Source organism: Eptesicus fuscus, chromosome 5, assembly GCF_027574615.1.
Source record: "Eptesicus fuscus isolate TK198812 chromosome 5, DD_ASM_mEF_20220401, whole genome shotgun sequence".
Taxonomy (NCBI): Eukaryota; Metazoa; Chordata; class Mammalia; order Chiroptera; family Vespertilionidae; genus Eptesicus; species Eptesicus fuscus.
Genome location: NC_072477.1, coordinates 78,679,082 through 78,695,055, shown reverse-complemented (window position 1 = coordinate 78,695,055; position 15,974 = coordinate 78,679,082). Strand labels below are relative to the sequence as shown.

At 41.7% G+C, this 15,974-nt stretch overlaps 1 protein-coding gene across 5 annotated transcripts in view; it reads left to right on the top strand.

The window, feature by feature from the left end:
- Nucleotides 1-12,319, top strand: part of STXBP6 (syntaxin binding protein 6) — a 266,151-nt gene extending 253,832 nt beyond the window's left edge. For all 5 annotated transcript variants that reach the window (XM_008152926.3, XM_054716493.1, XM_054716494.1 and 2 more), the window contains 2 exons: nt 5,965-6,122; nt 11,833-12,319. In XM_008152926.3, coding sequence (XP_008151148.1) covers nt 5,965-6,122; nt 11,833-11,856 — 182 coding nt within the window. In that variant the 3' untranslated portion in view covers nt 11,857-12,319. The remainder of the gene's footprint in view (nt 1-5,964; nt 6,123-11,832) is intronic.
- The last annotated feature ends 3,655 nt before the right edge of the window (nt 12,320-15,974 follow it).

Below are 15,974 nucleotides of genomic sequence, written 5' to 3'. Positions count from 1 at the left end.
ATGGAATAGGGTGTATTGTGCCATTTCCAAAGTTTCTCCAAAGCAGATGTGGTCTTTGGGAGGTGGAGGGACAAGTATCCATTGAGCACCTACAAGCACTTTTTATGCATCTTCATCTTCATTTCCACATCAGCCACATGCGATGGATGGCATGATGTTCATATCAAAGATGAGGACATTAAAGATCAGAGAAGGTAAATCACTCCCTCATAGTCTTTCTGTCAACTGTGTCAACATAACAGTGCCTAGCACATAGTATGCACTCAAATGAATAGTTCTGAATGTTGACCATATCTTTCATGAAAGCAATCTTCCACATCCACCAAGAGCCTCAAAAATGTGTATGTCCTTTGAACCAGCAGTTTTATTTCTAGGAATTATCAGAGATGTGGGCAAAGATTGTGTGTGTGTGTGTGTGTGTGTGTGTGTGTGTGTGTGTGTAAATGCAAGAAGGTAACTGCAACCTCATTTGAAAAAGTAAGTCTTTTTGGAACACAACAGATATCTAAAAGAGTAATAGTTGAATAAATTACAATAGTGCAATGCAGCCATTATAAACAGTATTTTCAAACAATTTTCATGACATAGGAAAGTATCCACAACAGGATATATATAACTAAATATATAGAGTATGGTTTCAGAAAAGCATATACAGAAAAATACTACAATAAAATGTACCATAAATATAATTTATGGTCATCTCTAAGCAATTGAATATGACATGACTTTATTGCCTTTTTATAATAATGTATATTATAAATTTTCTACAGTAAGTTTTTTTTAACTCATAATAAGCACAGGATCTTTTCTTTCATATTATGACTTTAAGAAGTACATTAAGAATTGTTACACTAGTCTATAGTTACTAGCATATAGTTACTACAGACTGTGTCATTAATCTCAGAACAAGGAAATTACTATAACCTGGACATGTAACAGAATTTACTGATCAGTCAGTACTACAAAAACAGGAACGAAGTTTTACCTTTTGAAAGAATCTCCATCTTACAAGGAGACCCTACAGGTTGTCCAACACTGAACTGACTCATGGAGAGTCAGTTCACACAATGCTATTTGTTTACTGTGTGATTCCTGGCACACTGTTAAATCGCTCTATGTTGCTTCTCCCAACTGTAAAAATGAGATTTTAAAAATGGTGATATGCCCTTCACATTAGGTTGTTATAAGGAGCATTTTTTCTTAAATGCCTAGAAATAGTAAGATTCAGGCAACTGTCATTTTTGCATTGGATTTATTAAGCTATTTAACTTCTATTATTTTTATACTTTACAATTGTTTATTTTAAGACTAATAACAACAATTTTTTTTATAAACATCCTCTTTACTTTTGCTATAGCAAAAATGTTGTAGGGTGTCTTTTTTGTGTGGTTTTTTTTTTTGCATTTTGTTGACCTAATTCATTGAATTCCTGGCACAATCTCTAAAGGAGATAGTTTACTTCACTAGACATAGACTAAACCCTTAGCCATTTGGCAAATTTAGAATTTCAGGACCTAGTTAGGTCATATGACAGCATCAGTTACATGTCCAACTCTATGCTAAAGCATGAAGAAATCATAAGAGGGATGACATATACTTGCTGCCTCTCAGTCAACCAACATTTATTAAGTGTCTACTGTGTGCCATGGAATGGGAATCAGAAGTGAGAAAGACACAGCTTCTGCCCTCAAGGAGCATACCCTAGATATCCAACAATTACATGCAGAAAAATAAATACACCATTTCAAATACACTGAGTGACCAGATTATTATAATCTCTGAACGCATAATAATCTGGCCACTCAGTATATATCCTATATAATAAAAGGCTAATATACAAATTGTCCCCTCGACCAGGAGTTCAACCAGCTGGCAGGCTGGCCAACTGCCCATGTCCCCTCCCCCTGGCCAGGCTGGCTGGACCCCACCCATGCACAAATTCATGCACCGAGCCTCTAATACACACACACCACACACATATATATATATATATATATATATATATATATATATATATATATATATACACACACACATATACTGAGTGGCCAGATTACTATATGTTCAGAGATCATAATAATCTGGCCACTCAGTGTAGATATACGGTGATGTGTGTGCTGGGGGCATCAAGGGTAGAATGTGTCAAACATGATGTTGTTTCCTAGAAAAGAGGTCTGAAGTGTATTGTGTATTGCAGTATTTAGGAGTAAGTGGGAAGGCGAAGATGAGAAGCAGAGTTCCAGACAGAGGTAGCAGGAAGTACAAAGGCATATAGGTAAAAGAAACATGACACATTTTTGAAAATTCTGGCAAGGTGTGGGATTAGAAAATGCTAGATAGAAGGGAAAATGGATGGGGTTCCAAGAGATGACCTGAGAGAGAGAAGCAGAGTACGAGTCTCACTTTTATCTCAAAGTAGTGGGGAGGTGGTAACAGACTTGCCTTTTTTTTTAATTTTCAAATTAAATTTATTGGGGTAACATTGGTTAATAACATTATATACATTTCAGGTGTACCACTTTATAATATGACATCTGTATACTCTATTGTGTGCTCACCTCTGTCACCACACAACCCCTCCTCAGATTCACCACTGGCCACGCTGAGCGTGGTTCAAGAAATAATGAAATGAGTATTGGAGAAGATGTGGAGAAAAAGGAGCCCTCCCACACTGCTAGTGGGAATGTAAACTGGGGCAGTCACTATGGAAAACAGACTTGCCTTTTTAAAAGTGTACTATAAAAGTGTGGAAGACAGACCAGAAAAAGTGTAGGGACAGGTAGATAAAAGGCTGTTTCTATAACTCTGAAGAAGAGAGGAATTGGACCAATACAGAAACAATGAGAATGGTAGAGAGCAGAGAGCTGTGTAGGAGGTGACCTTTAGTTGAATGGGGTAAAAATGAGGTAGGAATCAAGACTTGACTCCCAGACTTCTGAATTGAGGAGCTGGGCAGATAGGGAGGTTAGTCACTGAGCAGGGAGCCCAAAGGAAAAGCAAGTGTGAAGGGAAGGAAAACAGGGTCATGTTTCGACATACTGATTTCAAGATGAGTTTGGGCCACCCACCTGGAGTTGTCCAGTAAGAAAACATAAGGATCTGGATGGAGCTCAGCAGCACAGTCTACCTAAGGATAAAAGTTTGGCCATTGAAGCCATGAGCTGAGTAAAATGTCCGAGAGAGAGTCTGCAGAGTGCATAAGAGAAAATGGCCAAGGACAGAATCCTTGAATTACAGCATTAGCAAGATGATCTCAGAGAGAAGAAAGTAAGCAAGCAGGAGACCCAAATCAAGAGAAGAAAATTCAAGAATTAGGGAATGGTCAATAGAGTCAAGTGATGTCCTCAGGGAATTTATACTCCAGCTTGCAAGTCAGTGTATTTACAGGTGAAAAAATGAGGTGGAAGTGTTGCCCAGGATTGTACTTGATAAAGCACACCAGAAGGATATGGACAGTTCTCCCGGAGTTGAGGGAAAGGAAAGAATGGGATTGTCCTGAAGCTTGATGAAGGTGATAAGACTTCACTGGGCCTGAAGTATGGATAGAATTGAAACCAGGAGAGGTCATTTCAACTAAGGCAACAAGATTTGTTCAAATCCATCCTCATGCCCAAAAAAAACCCGAGATAGATTTTCTATTGATAGTAGTCAACAGTGTCATCCTTGAATAGTGGAGACAGCATTTGGTTCCCTCTTTTAGTTATAACATTTGGTTCTCTTTTAGTTATAATGACAATTGGTTAAATTATATAATATAAAAAAGGATGCAGTGTCACCTGAAATCATGTGCAAAATTAACTTTTTGGAAGTCATGACAAGAAAGCAGTATGGCTTATGCATAGCAGGATCATTTCAGAAAAACAGGTATATCTGAACTTTGAGAATATCACGAGGGTCAATTCCACTGAAAAAAGACAAGTCCTGGTTATAATCCCTCTTCATTTTGTGAAAGCTAATTATAAAATCCCTTTACTTTAGTGCAGCTATTCCTAGCTGTGAAGTTGCAGATTATTGGCCCCATCTTTTCCCTAGCCTCTGGTGACTAAGCTGGGTATGGGGAAGGAAGCAGGAAAGGGGGGAAATCTTCTTGTGCCCTCCCCCACTCCTCACCTTCCAGTCCCTTCTCCATCTTCCCATTCCATCCCAATGCCCTCTTTCTTCTTGAGAACACTTGACTTGCAATGCCACATGGGCAATAACTCTTCATTTACCAAGAGGAATGCCTTGAGGGCAGAAACAGTCAGGCATTACCTGGGGAAATAACCTGTCAAAACCTCTCTTTGCTTGTCTGCTTACAATTCTGGCATAGTGGATTGCTTCCCAGAACCAACACCCTATCTGCAAAGAGGAAGGTACAGAACAAAGAAAAGTCATTGGAATACCAGGTTCCAGTGCTGGCTATGTCCCTGATGACATGATCTTGTACAGGTCACTTAACCTCAACTAGTCTCAACCTTTTCAGTAGAATTTTTGGACAAATGAGATGATATTTGTGAAGGAGTTTTATTATTGCAAAAAGCTAATGAAATATTAGACAGTGATGATAGGCTGTCATCATAGTTATGAGTATAATGTGAAAGAAAGGGGGCCCAAGATTTCTCCTCCGAAATCTGTTCTTAGGACCTAGACCTTCCATTCCAACCCTTGCATTCAACCAGATTTCTCCAGAGCCTCTTCTCTCCTGGTCCCTGTTCATCTGTGCCGATTTATCTTGGCTCATTGTAGTGCTTGATGCAACTGAGTAATACTAAGTTACCCCCATTCTCCCTCCTTTAATGCTAGTGGAAGAAATCCACCCCTAAAGAAGAAAAATGGTAAACAATTCATGAAGTGCTTCCTCTGGGCAAGGCATTTTCTTCTCCTGAGATCATTTTCTACAAACCACAGACTGTTCTCACAGAGGAGGAATTAGGAAGCCTTTGCAGCTGAGACAAGAGGAAATTACATTTCTATTAAAAGCTGTCTGTGGCTAGATGCATCCATCTCAGGTACAAAGTTAAATGATGTAATAAACTTATTCAAAGACATAAAGCTATTACACTAAATGCCATTAAATATCTTCCACTTAATGTTAACAAAATGCAGCCATAAATTTCCTTCGGTTGTCATTTTGCAAGATGCTTGTTCTCAGTGGCTTATGCATCTGCCAGTTCTTCACCGTTGAGTTCTGTTTCCAAGTCCTGGCAAGTGGGATGTCAGGGATGCCTAACCTTTTGAAACATGATGGCTTCCAACTTCCTCGGTATCATCTCTAGAGAATCTGGGAGTGCTAAGTTCACTAATGCACTGTTTTCTACCTCCTGGCTAAGTGCGGTGTTGAGGCTCCGTATTTCATATACTAGGGATCAAAGGCAAGGAGACCCAACCAACAGAGCCACAGCTCAGAATTCAAGGTTGGGAGGTGACACATCTACTCCGGACTTTGAGGGTGATTTGAGCTTCTTAAGTGGAGCCATACCTTTAAGGTTGAAGGTTAAAATGGAAGGGGAGAATTGAAAGGAATACAGAGATTTATATCTGGAAAAGTTCTGTGCCCCCAGTTTTCCTGTGGTTGTTCACCTAAACCCCAGGTCCATGGTACAGGCGCATAAGATCCGGACATGTCTCATTAAACTTGCCTAATTCCCTGAACTTATCAGAATTCCCATTTCCCATGCAAGCCAAGTCCTAAATCCAGGAGGACCCAGTCCCTTTATGCTTCTGTGAGCAGAATGCCAGGAGAGTGGAAATGAGTGGTGTGTTGGTGATGGGGGTGTGTGAGAAGCTTTCAGCATTTGCCCAGGTCCTATAGCCAACAGGTATTTTTCCTGCCAGTGACTCAGTGAGACCCAATCGGAAGAAATGTTGACTTGGTCTTTGTATAGTGTGGCCTGCCGTGCTCTTACAGGCTGCTCACCCCTGGCAGGGGTCTGTCACTGTGGGCCAGCCGAGCCAGTGTCTGATGCTCTTGTTGTCCTTCTTCAGGAAACAGCATCCTCCATTCAGCGGCCGATAGCGTGTCCAGTGCCGTGCAGAAAGCGAGCCAGGCCTTGAACGAGCGTGGGGAGCGGTTAGGCCGAGCAGAGGAGAAGACCGAGGACTTAAAGAACAGCGCCCAGCAGTTTGCAGAAACTGCACACAAGGTGGGTCCTACAGATGGCAGAGATCTCAGCTCTGGGCTGTCAGAGAGCTTGGGTGCTGAGAAACTTGTTTTCCCTATGTGCCCCATGAGGGTAGATACAAAATCAAGCCTTTTTCCCTCTATACAATTTCCATCTGCTACTTGGTAAGTACCAGAGTCCTGAAAGATTCCTCCCTATCGCTTTTCTGATTTAGATATCTCCTTTCTGACATCTTTATCCCTGACCTTGGACCTTGGAGAAGTGTGGACCATCTGTAATTCCTGCCCAGAAGTTTAGGGCTCAAGTCTCAGGGAACTGTGTGGGGAGGGAGGAAGAGCTCAGGCCCCAGAACACCCCTCCTCCCGTGGCCAGTGCTGGAAGAGGACTTAGGGCTGCTTGTGCTGACTTTTCCTTGCTGTCTTTTCCCAGTCATGAGCTCAGCATCCTGTGTTCTTATCATTTCACCATATGAAATCAAGCTGTCGTCCCAGGGCACGGTGCATCTCAGGGCTGGCCTCCCTCTGCAAGGGGCTGTGGACATCTAAGGCCGACCTAACCAGCGCAGAGCTGCCTGCAAGGTTCCCTCCTGCCTCTGAACCCAGAGAAAAGTATTTCCCAGTGACCATGACCGTGACCATGGGTACACACAGCCACATTCACACACTAAGAATGTGCCTTTTGGAAGGGGAAGGGAAGGGAGAGTTTTTATTGGCAGCTAGCTGTCTAAGGCAGTCACAAACCAAAGGAAAGAGTTGGTCAGATGATGGGGAGGATTTATTTACTGCTCTTCTTGTGTTCAAAATCAAAGAGCAGTTCTTCTCTGGCTAGTGATTTGAATCTAGGTTTCCAGAAACAACTTCCGCTGATAAGTGTTAGCATCTCAGACTCATGATCTGGCCTTACACATATGCTTTTCAGGTGACTTTGTTGGGGAATGAGGGGGGGTTGATTTACTTCAACAGAAAACCCCACTTTTGCTGAGGAAACAAGAATAGACAACCCGAGAAATAACAAGAAAAATCTCTCCAGCTGAGCTCAGGCATGGGGCTCAGGCTTGGACCAGACTGTGGCTCCAATTCTAAAAGGTTGCTTCCTGCCTTCCCTTCCTGCAGCCCCTTTGCACAGACCTGTTTCGTTGTGTCATCAATTCTCTATCATGACAGGGTCTTGCTGAACAGCCGCCTTGGGGGCCCCTTTGAAGTTCCCTGGAGGAGACACAGGCAGATCTGTTTGAAATGCAGGCCAGAGCCTCGACTTGCTGTGGCTGTCACAGAGGGAGCGAGCTCAGATTTATGGTTCACTTGCCCCTTGATCCCTTCTCTAGCCTTCATAATGCAGAAATAATGATGAGATGGAAATGCTAGGATTCCAGCCCCAGCTTCATTTATAGCAACAGCAACTTTAGTGATTTAAATGAAGGGTGGACAGGGGAAGTCTGGAGAAATGGTTAAAGTGTTGATTTGGACAAGAGAAGGCTAAAGGGAATAATTTGTAATTGTCTTCAAGTCTGGGAAGGGTGATAGTACAAGGGAAACTATTTTATGTATGATCCCACAGAATAGAGCAAGCGATCGTGCACTGATAAAATTCTGCTAAAACAAGAGCTTCAGTTAATGATTAAACCATGAACCAGGTTACCAAGGACATCTGTGAAATTGCACTTCCTAAGGTGGAGTAGACAATACCTGGAGGTCATGGATGTGGGCGACCCCCTCAGAAGAATTTATACGAACACTGGACTGGATAACATAAGCAGATGGCCGGAATTCTTGGCCCTGGTCACCCTTTCCCTGATACTTTGGCAAAGTTTGTTAAGTAATCGGGAAGGCAGTATGTATGGTGTGGTGATTAACATCTTGTGTTTGATTTATCATCTCAGTAATTTACTCATCAGTGACCTTGGGCAAATGCTTAATTTCTCTAAATTCCAGTTTCTTCATCAGTAAAATATGGCTAATTAATACTAATACCTATCTGCTAGGTTACTGAGAGAATTGAATGAATTCCAAACTATCAATCTATTATCACATATAAATCTAAATTAATACCCCATATAATAAAAGGCTAGTATGTAAATTGTCCCCTCAACCGGGAGTTCGACCAGGAGTTCAACCTGGAGTTCGACCAGGGGGCAGGGCTGGCCAGCCAACCGCCTGCAGCCCCTCTGATCGGGCCGGGCCGGCTGGACCCCACCCATGCACCGGGCCTCTAGTTTGTTATAATTATGTCCATAACAATGGTTTCTGCTGAACCTGCCCTATGTGATCGCATAATGAACCTAGTATGGTGGGAAAGGGGGGTGTAGAAATGGGCTTGAGGATCCTAACACAGGGATGGGAAGGGTTAGAGAGGAAGATGTTGTATCCTCCATGTACCTCCTGCTACATGCTGATGCTTTCTAAACACAGAGCAGCCCTTGAAGCAGGATCCATTGGAAAAGAAACCGACTAGCCCACCAAAGGCAAAAGGGCCTCTAGCTTTAACCTCTGGGAGGATCCGTGCCAGCCAGTGACATCCCCTCTTGTGGATGTTCTGAGGAGGAGCGGAAGGGTTGCTAGTGTCTGTCGAGGGAGTGTGAGGGAGACACTGTTGAGGCCAAACTGGGATGTGTGCTTATGAATCACCGCCATTGGCAGTATTCCTAACGAGGAGACTGGCCTCTCTAGATAAGGTGTGGCTGTTTTCCTGCAGACTAGGGCTTCCTGATTTGAACCCACTGGTATAGGCTGACCATGAAGATGTCCTTTCACTGGTCAGAACCCTCCAGGCCGCCTGGTGAAGAGAGAGCTCAGAGGTGGAAGCCAGGCATTCCAGCCCCCAGACAAATGTGGCTGTGCTGACTCAGGAAGAGCGGGCTGAACTTACAAGTTCAGACTCAGTGCACACGTGAGAGCCCCGAGCAGAGAAAGGCAATTCCAGGCGACAGTTCTTCATGTTTCCTGGTTGAACAGGGGCAGCAACTCTGGCTGGAGAGTATGCCCTGCCCTTTAGATTGCAGGAGAAAAGGATCTCCGGCTTTCTCACTTTCCCCGGTACTCCTGCAATGGCCCAGGTATGCCAGCTAGTAGATCACCTTTGCATGACCCTGCCATCAAGATGTGTGGGTGTTTGTGTTCTGTAGAGCAGATGCAAAATGCTCCTGCAGCCCCTCTCCCCCAGCTCGGTCAGCCTGGCTTGAGGAAGTGGGGTTCCTTCCTGAGCTGTGGGCCGGGTACAGGCTTAGCCCTAAGGAAAGTGCAGCTCAGCCACGGAACAGACCTGCTCACTGTCCCTGCCCCAAAAGCACAACGTTGCAGTGTGTGCAGCACTCTGAGGCCTGCCGGGCAGTGAGTCAGCAGGCGAGAGCAGGACCCCACACCCAGGCATCCTCGGATGACATTTCTCGCAAAAAGAAACAGTGATCTACCCTGTTTTGCACAAGCCTGCATTTGTCGGGGAGGGAGTGGTTAGTGGCATCTGCCTCACTGGCTGCTTGTGTCCTTACTCTGTGTACTTCCTTTGGGTCTCTGGGCCAGAAGGAACCTCAAAAATCCAGGCCTCTTAAAGATTCCCCCAGTATGAATAATGATTTATTATTATTATTATTATTATTATTATTATTAATTATTTGGGTATAGTAGTTTGCAGGGCTTTGAAAGAGAAAGCTTTCCATGACAGAGTAAGAAAATAAAATATATCAAAAGGAAATTTTAAACTCCCCTTCTATAGGAACTCTGACTTCTAAATTGGTCCATCGCATTTGAGTTGGAGATAATATTTATAGGCATGAGGTACAAAGCAGTTGTGATTTTAGAGCTCAAGGTCATATCAGGGAAGCAACAGTACCCTGCCTACCATATTCTAGCTCCTAACTCCCAAGCAATTAAAAAAAGAAAATCTAAGTAGCGTGGAAAGGATGCCGCTTTCTGACTTTCTGCAGAAACACCTCAAATAGCAGAATGTCCAATCCAGTTGTATTTCTGCAAAGCTGAGCTGGCCACATCCACCTGACTGGGGCTCCCTTTGTGCCGGTCCAGACGCACTGAAGCGGTAACCAGGGCCTGGGAGCAGCAGCCCCTTCACTGCTGAAGATTAATGATTGGGTGAATTGGCACAAGCCCACTAGTTGAAGGTTAACAGCTCGGCGAATATCAGGACAGCAGCATTGATCAAATATTTATTATTGTTATTCATTATGCACAACACTTAACAGCCCTATATTGATATGAATGGTCCACCCACATTGCTAAATAATGTATAAACACTGGAAGACAGAGCAAGATGTGGGGCCATACAGCAGAGGGGCTCACAGTGTGGCCGGGGAATGGGATGCACTGGAGGGAGAGCCCTTGGCTCTGCCACTTCCATCCACCATGTTTCCATAAACCCTGTGAGGTCAGGAGTTATAAGCCACCTCCCTCCTTCGTGGCAAAAACCCACAGCACTTAGCACACAGCCTAGGCACACTCAGGACTTCACCCACTGTCTGACAGTTGCCTGACTGTTGCCATCAGCACGGCAGGAGGCCTGTGGAGGTCTTGCAGAGATTAGCAACACGAGGCCTCGGTTCACAGTCCCCTCTCCAACTCACATGCTGACTTGGCTCAGGTGCAGCAGCTGCAAGAGAAATGTTGGTGCTGCTCTTGCAGGTGACCTACCTGAGGTGGTAGCCCCAAGTTATAACTTCTTTGTTGGAGACGTCAAGAAGGGGAAGGGTGGCCTAGGATTGATTGCCCTGCATTACACTGGGGAAATGTATCTTCGACATCTTCCGGTGTGACGCAGAACACCTCTGGGTGGAATCAGAAGGGTTTCCCTTGCTACATCTTCAAGGACTGAGCCCCTGGTCATGATGCAAATGACAGGGCTTTCTACAAAGTTATTTCCTACATAGAATCACCTGCTCTTTGCTCAAAAACCATTCTCAATCTGCCACCTACCCCCAGTCACTCTCGCCCCAAACTCAGGGATTAATCCCTCACATCAGACTCTGGACATATGAAAAATGACAGTTCAAGTCTTAACTCTGCCTTTTGGGTTCCTTGGAAAGGATCTGTCTGAGAAAAGCCATGTCAGATTTAATTTTATATTCATACCTGCATACACTTCCTTAAATATATCATTAAGGGCTCCAGCTGGGTAGGGGAAGATGTTGAATGATATGGTGTATTTGGTGTTCTCATTTATAAAGATCTAACATTTCAATAAACCACATTCCTCCATCTGGATTTGGTCTAGTGTTCAGCCCTAACAAGGTTTAATCAAGTGCTTTGGACTTGGTTGAAGGTTCTGGTTGGATATTGAAAATTGTTTCTCTATCATTGTTGATTTTAATGCTTTAGGAGATGTCAGTAAATACTTACCTTTGAAGAGTCTTGGGTTTCTGGATTATTAGTAACCCAGGAGCCCAAAGGCCTTTCTTCATCTACCCCACCTGTTCCTAGGGTGGATCTCTCATTCTACCTGTGCATCAGCTTTTCCATTGTTTCTTCAGTGGGATGAGGGAACATCACACAGCACTCCCCTTTACCTGGCCACGTACACTAACAGAATCATTGTGAGGAGGAGTAACAAATGCAGTGCTCCGTGGACGATGTGGGGAAATGCTGCACATTTACTAGATGCCACTGTGCATGGTACCGGTGATAACACCTGCACGCAGAATCGTGGTGCTGCTTCTCATCGTGGGCACGGGGACAGAGCACATGGAACTCCCGCTGCCTAGTAACGCCTCCCTTCTCTGTCTCCTTAGCTTGCCATGAAGCACAAATGTTGAGGAACTCCCTATCCTGGTGACCCTCTGAAGAGAAATGGAAGCGTTTGTTCAGCAGTTTTTACAAGAATTCCGGACCTCCACTTGCTTCTTTTTTTCCAATAATATGTGGACATTTAGGGGTTTTGTTTTTCTTTTGAAGATGTTAATATGAAAAAAAAAAAGAGGTTGTGTTTATACATTTCCCTAATGATCTTGCTAAGAATGCTGCAATAGCAACAGTTTCATTTTGGTTTTGTTTTTCTCCACTGTGTGTATGTGTGTGTATGTGTTTTCCCTTTTTTAAACTTTTTTTTTTTTTGTGGTAGTTTGAATGTGAAATTTGGACTAAATGATATATTGAGCTGGGGCTAAACTGGCATCATGTATTTTTTCCCTGATATTAAACAGGAAGACATTTTAAAATGGTGACATCAGATGTTATTGTTCCTGGATGGAAATAAAAGTCAAGCCATGATTGGTTTCACTCAGTCTCCTAGCTACTCTTAATTTGAAGGTTAAGGTGCTATATCCTGAGAAATAAATCTGTATTATGAAAAACAATTGGATTTATCAGGGGAAACAGCAGTCTTAGATTTTGCTTTTTATGTAATAATCTATTGCATGAGCCATCACCAGCATTCAAAAAAAAAAAAAAAAAAGAAAACAAATCAGAATCACAGATAGAAATCTCCTTTCTGAGGTACAGTTTAAATACTTGGTTCTAGGCTGATTGTTTGAAACTATCAAATGATGGCTAAAAAATTGAGGTCAAAGACCGAAGAAAAAGCCTATTTAAAAACCTCTGTGCATGTATATATGGCTGCTTTTTTTTTTTTTTTTTGTCTTTTTTGTTTGTTTGGGGTTTTTTTTGTTGTTGTTGTTGTTGTTGTTTTGTCATTGTCCCAAATTCCAGTAGCTGGTATTGAAAAGAGCTTGGATGTTTATCAAGAATTGATTTGTCCCGATAAAGATCTATGTAACTGATAATGTGAAAAGATATCCTCACAATGTCCTTGGGAAATGGCCTTCAGTTTCCTGGTATCTGATTTTTGGAAGTGTTGATGTTGTTATTGCTATTTATTTAGTGTAATTTTCAGTATGGGTTTCTAGACAAATTGCATTTCACGGCAATTGCAGCTTGCCAGGTCTGACATAAAACAGCACCAACATGAAGCGTGAAAGAAGTTGGCTCACACGTATGGTTTTGAATTACTTGAGGTAGTACTGGGTTTAGAGCCTGGGCGTCTGTTTCTTAGAGGGTTCAAATGCTAAACATGAAAGCCATGCTTTGTCTTCCGGAAACAGGAGGCAAGCTGCACATTCAGACACATTGCCAGCCTCCCACCGCAGCACAATGATTTTTTTTCTTTAGGTATTACATATGTGTCCTTCCTGACCATTGCCCCCATAAGCACAATGATTTTTAAGCTGCCTGAATCTTCAGGACCCTTTCTGTCCCTTCCTATCATGGAGCCAATTGAGTTCATGTGTATCGTAGCCTCTTACATAGTAGTGTAAGATGACTTTTGGATTATTTATGCTGATTTCAATAGCTTAAGTTCTCCTGATAGAGAACTTCCCATGGAGATAGAACATTGGGCTATTGGAGAAAAAAATTATCTTAGACAGTATGTGTCAAAAGGGAGATGGGATTTGCTGTAGACAAATTTCTGAATCCTCTTAGGGAGATGATCCAATTCTAAAAAACTCTGTAAAATTTATATTGTAAACTATAGTAGTTTACTATAATATTTTGTACTTTTCTTTTGGTGCCTAAAATGTTTAAAGAAATAAGTTTTCTATCTGATGAGTACCATTAGAAGCATTTATAATTTTTATGAAAAGCCCAAAATATCACTCCAAAAAGATTTTGCTTGCAGACCTCATTTCAGACACACACACATATTCATTTTCCCAAATTGGATTCTAGCTTTAGAGGTAGGTAGTTGGTATAAATAATTGAAAGGGTAAATCTAAAACACCCTGACAATAAGCCAAACTCAAAAATACAATTTGTTGCCAACTAACAACAGTGTTTGTGGGAGCTGCTTCTGAAGTAGCAGAGGATGAGGTCACAGCATTCTGTGAAATTTGAGATCCTTCCTTCCTGCTCAAATTGTGATATTTACTCTTCATAAATATAAGTATTCCACATCTTTCCCTTTCCTCACTCTCTGTTTATGCTTTAGGCTTGTGTCTTATTGGAAATAGCCTGGATTAGAAGAAGACCTATCTGAATTAGCTTTCTCTATTGATTTGCTTCTTGGCTGTGGCCATGACCTTGACTTCTCAGTGTCAAAGTCTTAAGTAGGGCTCCATCCCTCAGAGAGGCCAGAAGATCAATCCCTGTCCCTCCTCAACCTCCTGAACTCTTGCACAGGAACCCTGTGATGACACACATCCTTTTGTAGAAGGTGCTGTAATACAAAGTATTAATACAATCTAACCTAGCGAAAATTGCTAAAACGACTCACATTAGTTGGGACCAATTAATTTGGCTGACCTTGGTAGAGGACATTTCATTTCTGTTTGTTTCATTTTTGTACTTCGCTATGAGTTTTCAGGATACTGTGTTTTTGTGAAGGACTTCTTAAATTGTATTGACAACTCATAAGGAAACGAAAGTTCCCAGTGTTATTAGTTCCTGGAATGTAGCCGTAGTATTCTTCACTAGTATTATTAGGTATCTGTGTACAGGAAGTATACAGTTATTCAGGTTAATGTTTCATATTAAAAATGTATTTGTAAAATGTAACAGGATCAGTAGTTAACATTTTTTAAGCTCTGAAAAAAAATAAAGAGTATGTGTTAGACTTCCAATTACAGTGAAATCCGTCTTAATAATACTTTTGTGGCTAGCAAAGGTTGTGCATTTATGTAAAAATATTTACAGAATGCCCTAAATATGGGTTATTAAAGATAGATTTCTCTTTCAGTTTTAGAATTGTGGCACTCCTAAAGTCTGTTGTGCAGTTCATTCTTCAGATGTTCTCTAAGATGTCAAATATAATTTTTGTTTCTTTTAGAGACAAGTAACACCTGCTCATGATTCACTATGACAACAAACCCTAATTTTGTCATTAAATATTTTAACTCTGTGATGAAAGTTTGTTTCTCTCAGTTATTTGTAAAATCTATACAAACACTCACAAATAGGTAGGCATCATTGTACTGTTGATGCTAATGGGAAGATCTTGTGTGCCTACAGGAGACCAAAGAGCTAGGATTAACATTAGGATAAAATTGCATAGCATTATGATAATGAGATTCTATCCAGCAAGAGTTAAATATTTTTTATTCTCATGGGCAAAGCCAAAGCAATTAAGCCAATTAATAGTTATCTTTCTGCTGATGTTAGTGGTATGCTCAACTCAAGTACTTGTTATAGCATTTGCCCTCATTCAACAGACTAGTTTCATGTCCAATTGATCAAATTATGTCAATTTATTTTTATGGAAAAGTAAATGCAGCTTATTTCATCACCCCATTTGCTTGCAAGGGAACTGACTTAGGTGACTACTGTAGTATAATAGCCATCTCTGGATTGGCATGGACACTTGATAGAGCAGTCAGGACTTTGCAATATTTCCTGGAAAGACTGCAAGTAGAAGGGAAAACTGTAGTCTCCACTTTTCAGAAAAATTAAGAATGGATAGATGGTTTAGCTAGATAAGGACCCCACCTTAATTATGTATTTAAAGGAACCAGTTCTTGTGAACTAATTATAAACCAACTGCCTTGGGAAGGTGACCTTTTTTCTTAATATAATTTTTATTTGTTAGTTATTACATCACAACCAACTCTCAAATTTTATGGGAAAAGCAACATGACAAGTGTTTTTAGAAAAATCAATGGTGCCTTTTCCCATTGTAGTCAATGAGAAAAACTATTGGCATCATAATAATCATCCTCTGCCTAAACAAGTGGATTATAGTTAAGGGTGGGATAGAAGTAGAAGGGGGAGGAAAATACTAGAAATAAATTTCAAACAGAATTGCAAATGTTTGAGTGTTATTGTTATCAAACCCCAATATTGTTATTGTTAACAAACTGGTGTTTGCAGTGAAGGAAAGGAGTACTTTATTATAGAACTAGAGGCCTGGTGCACGAATTTGTGCACCAGTGAGGTCCCTTGGCCT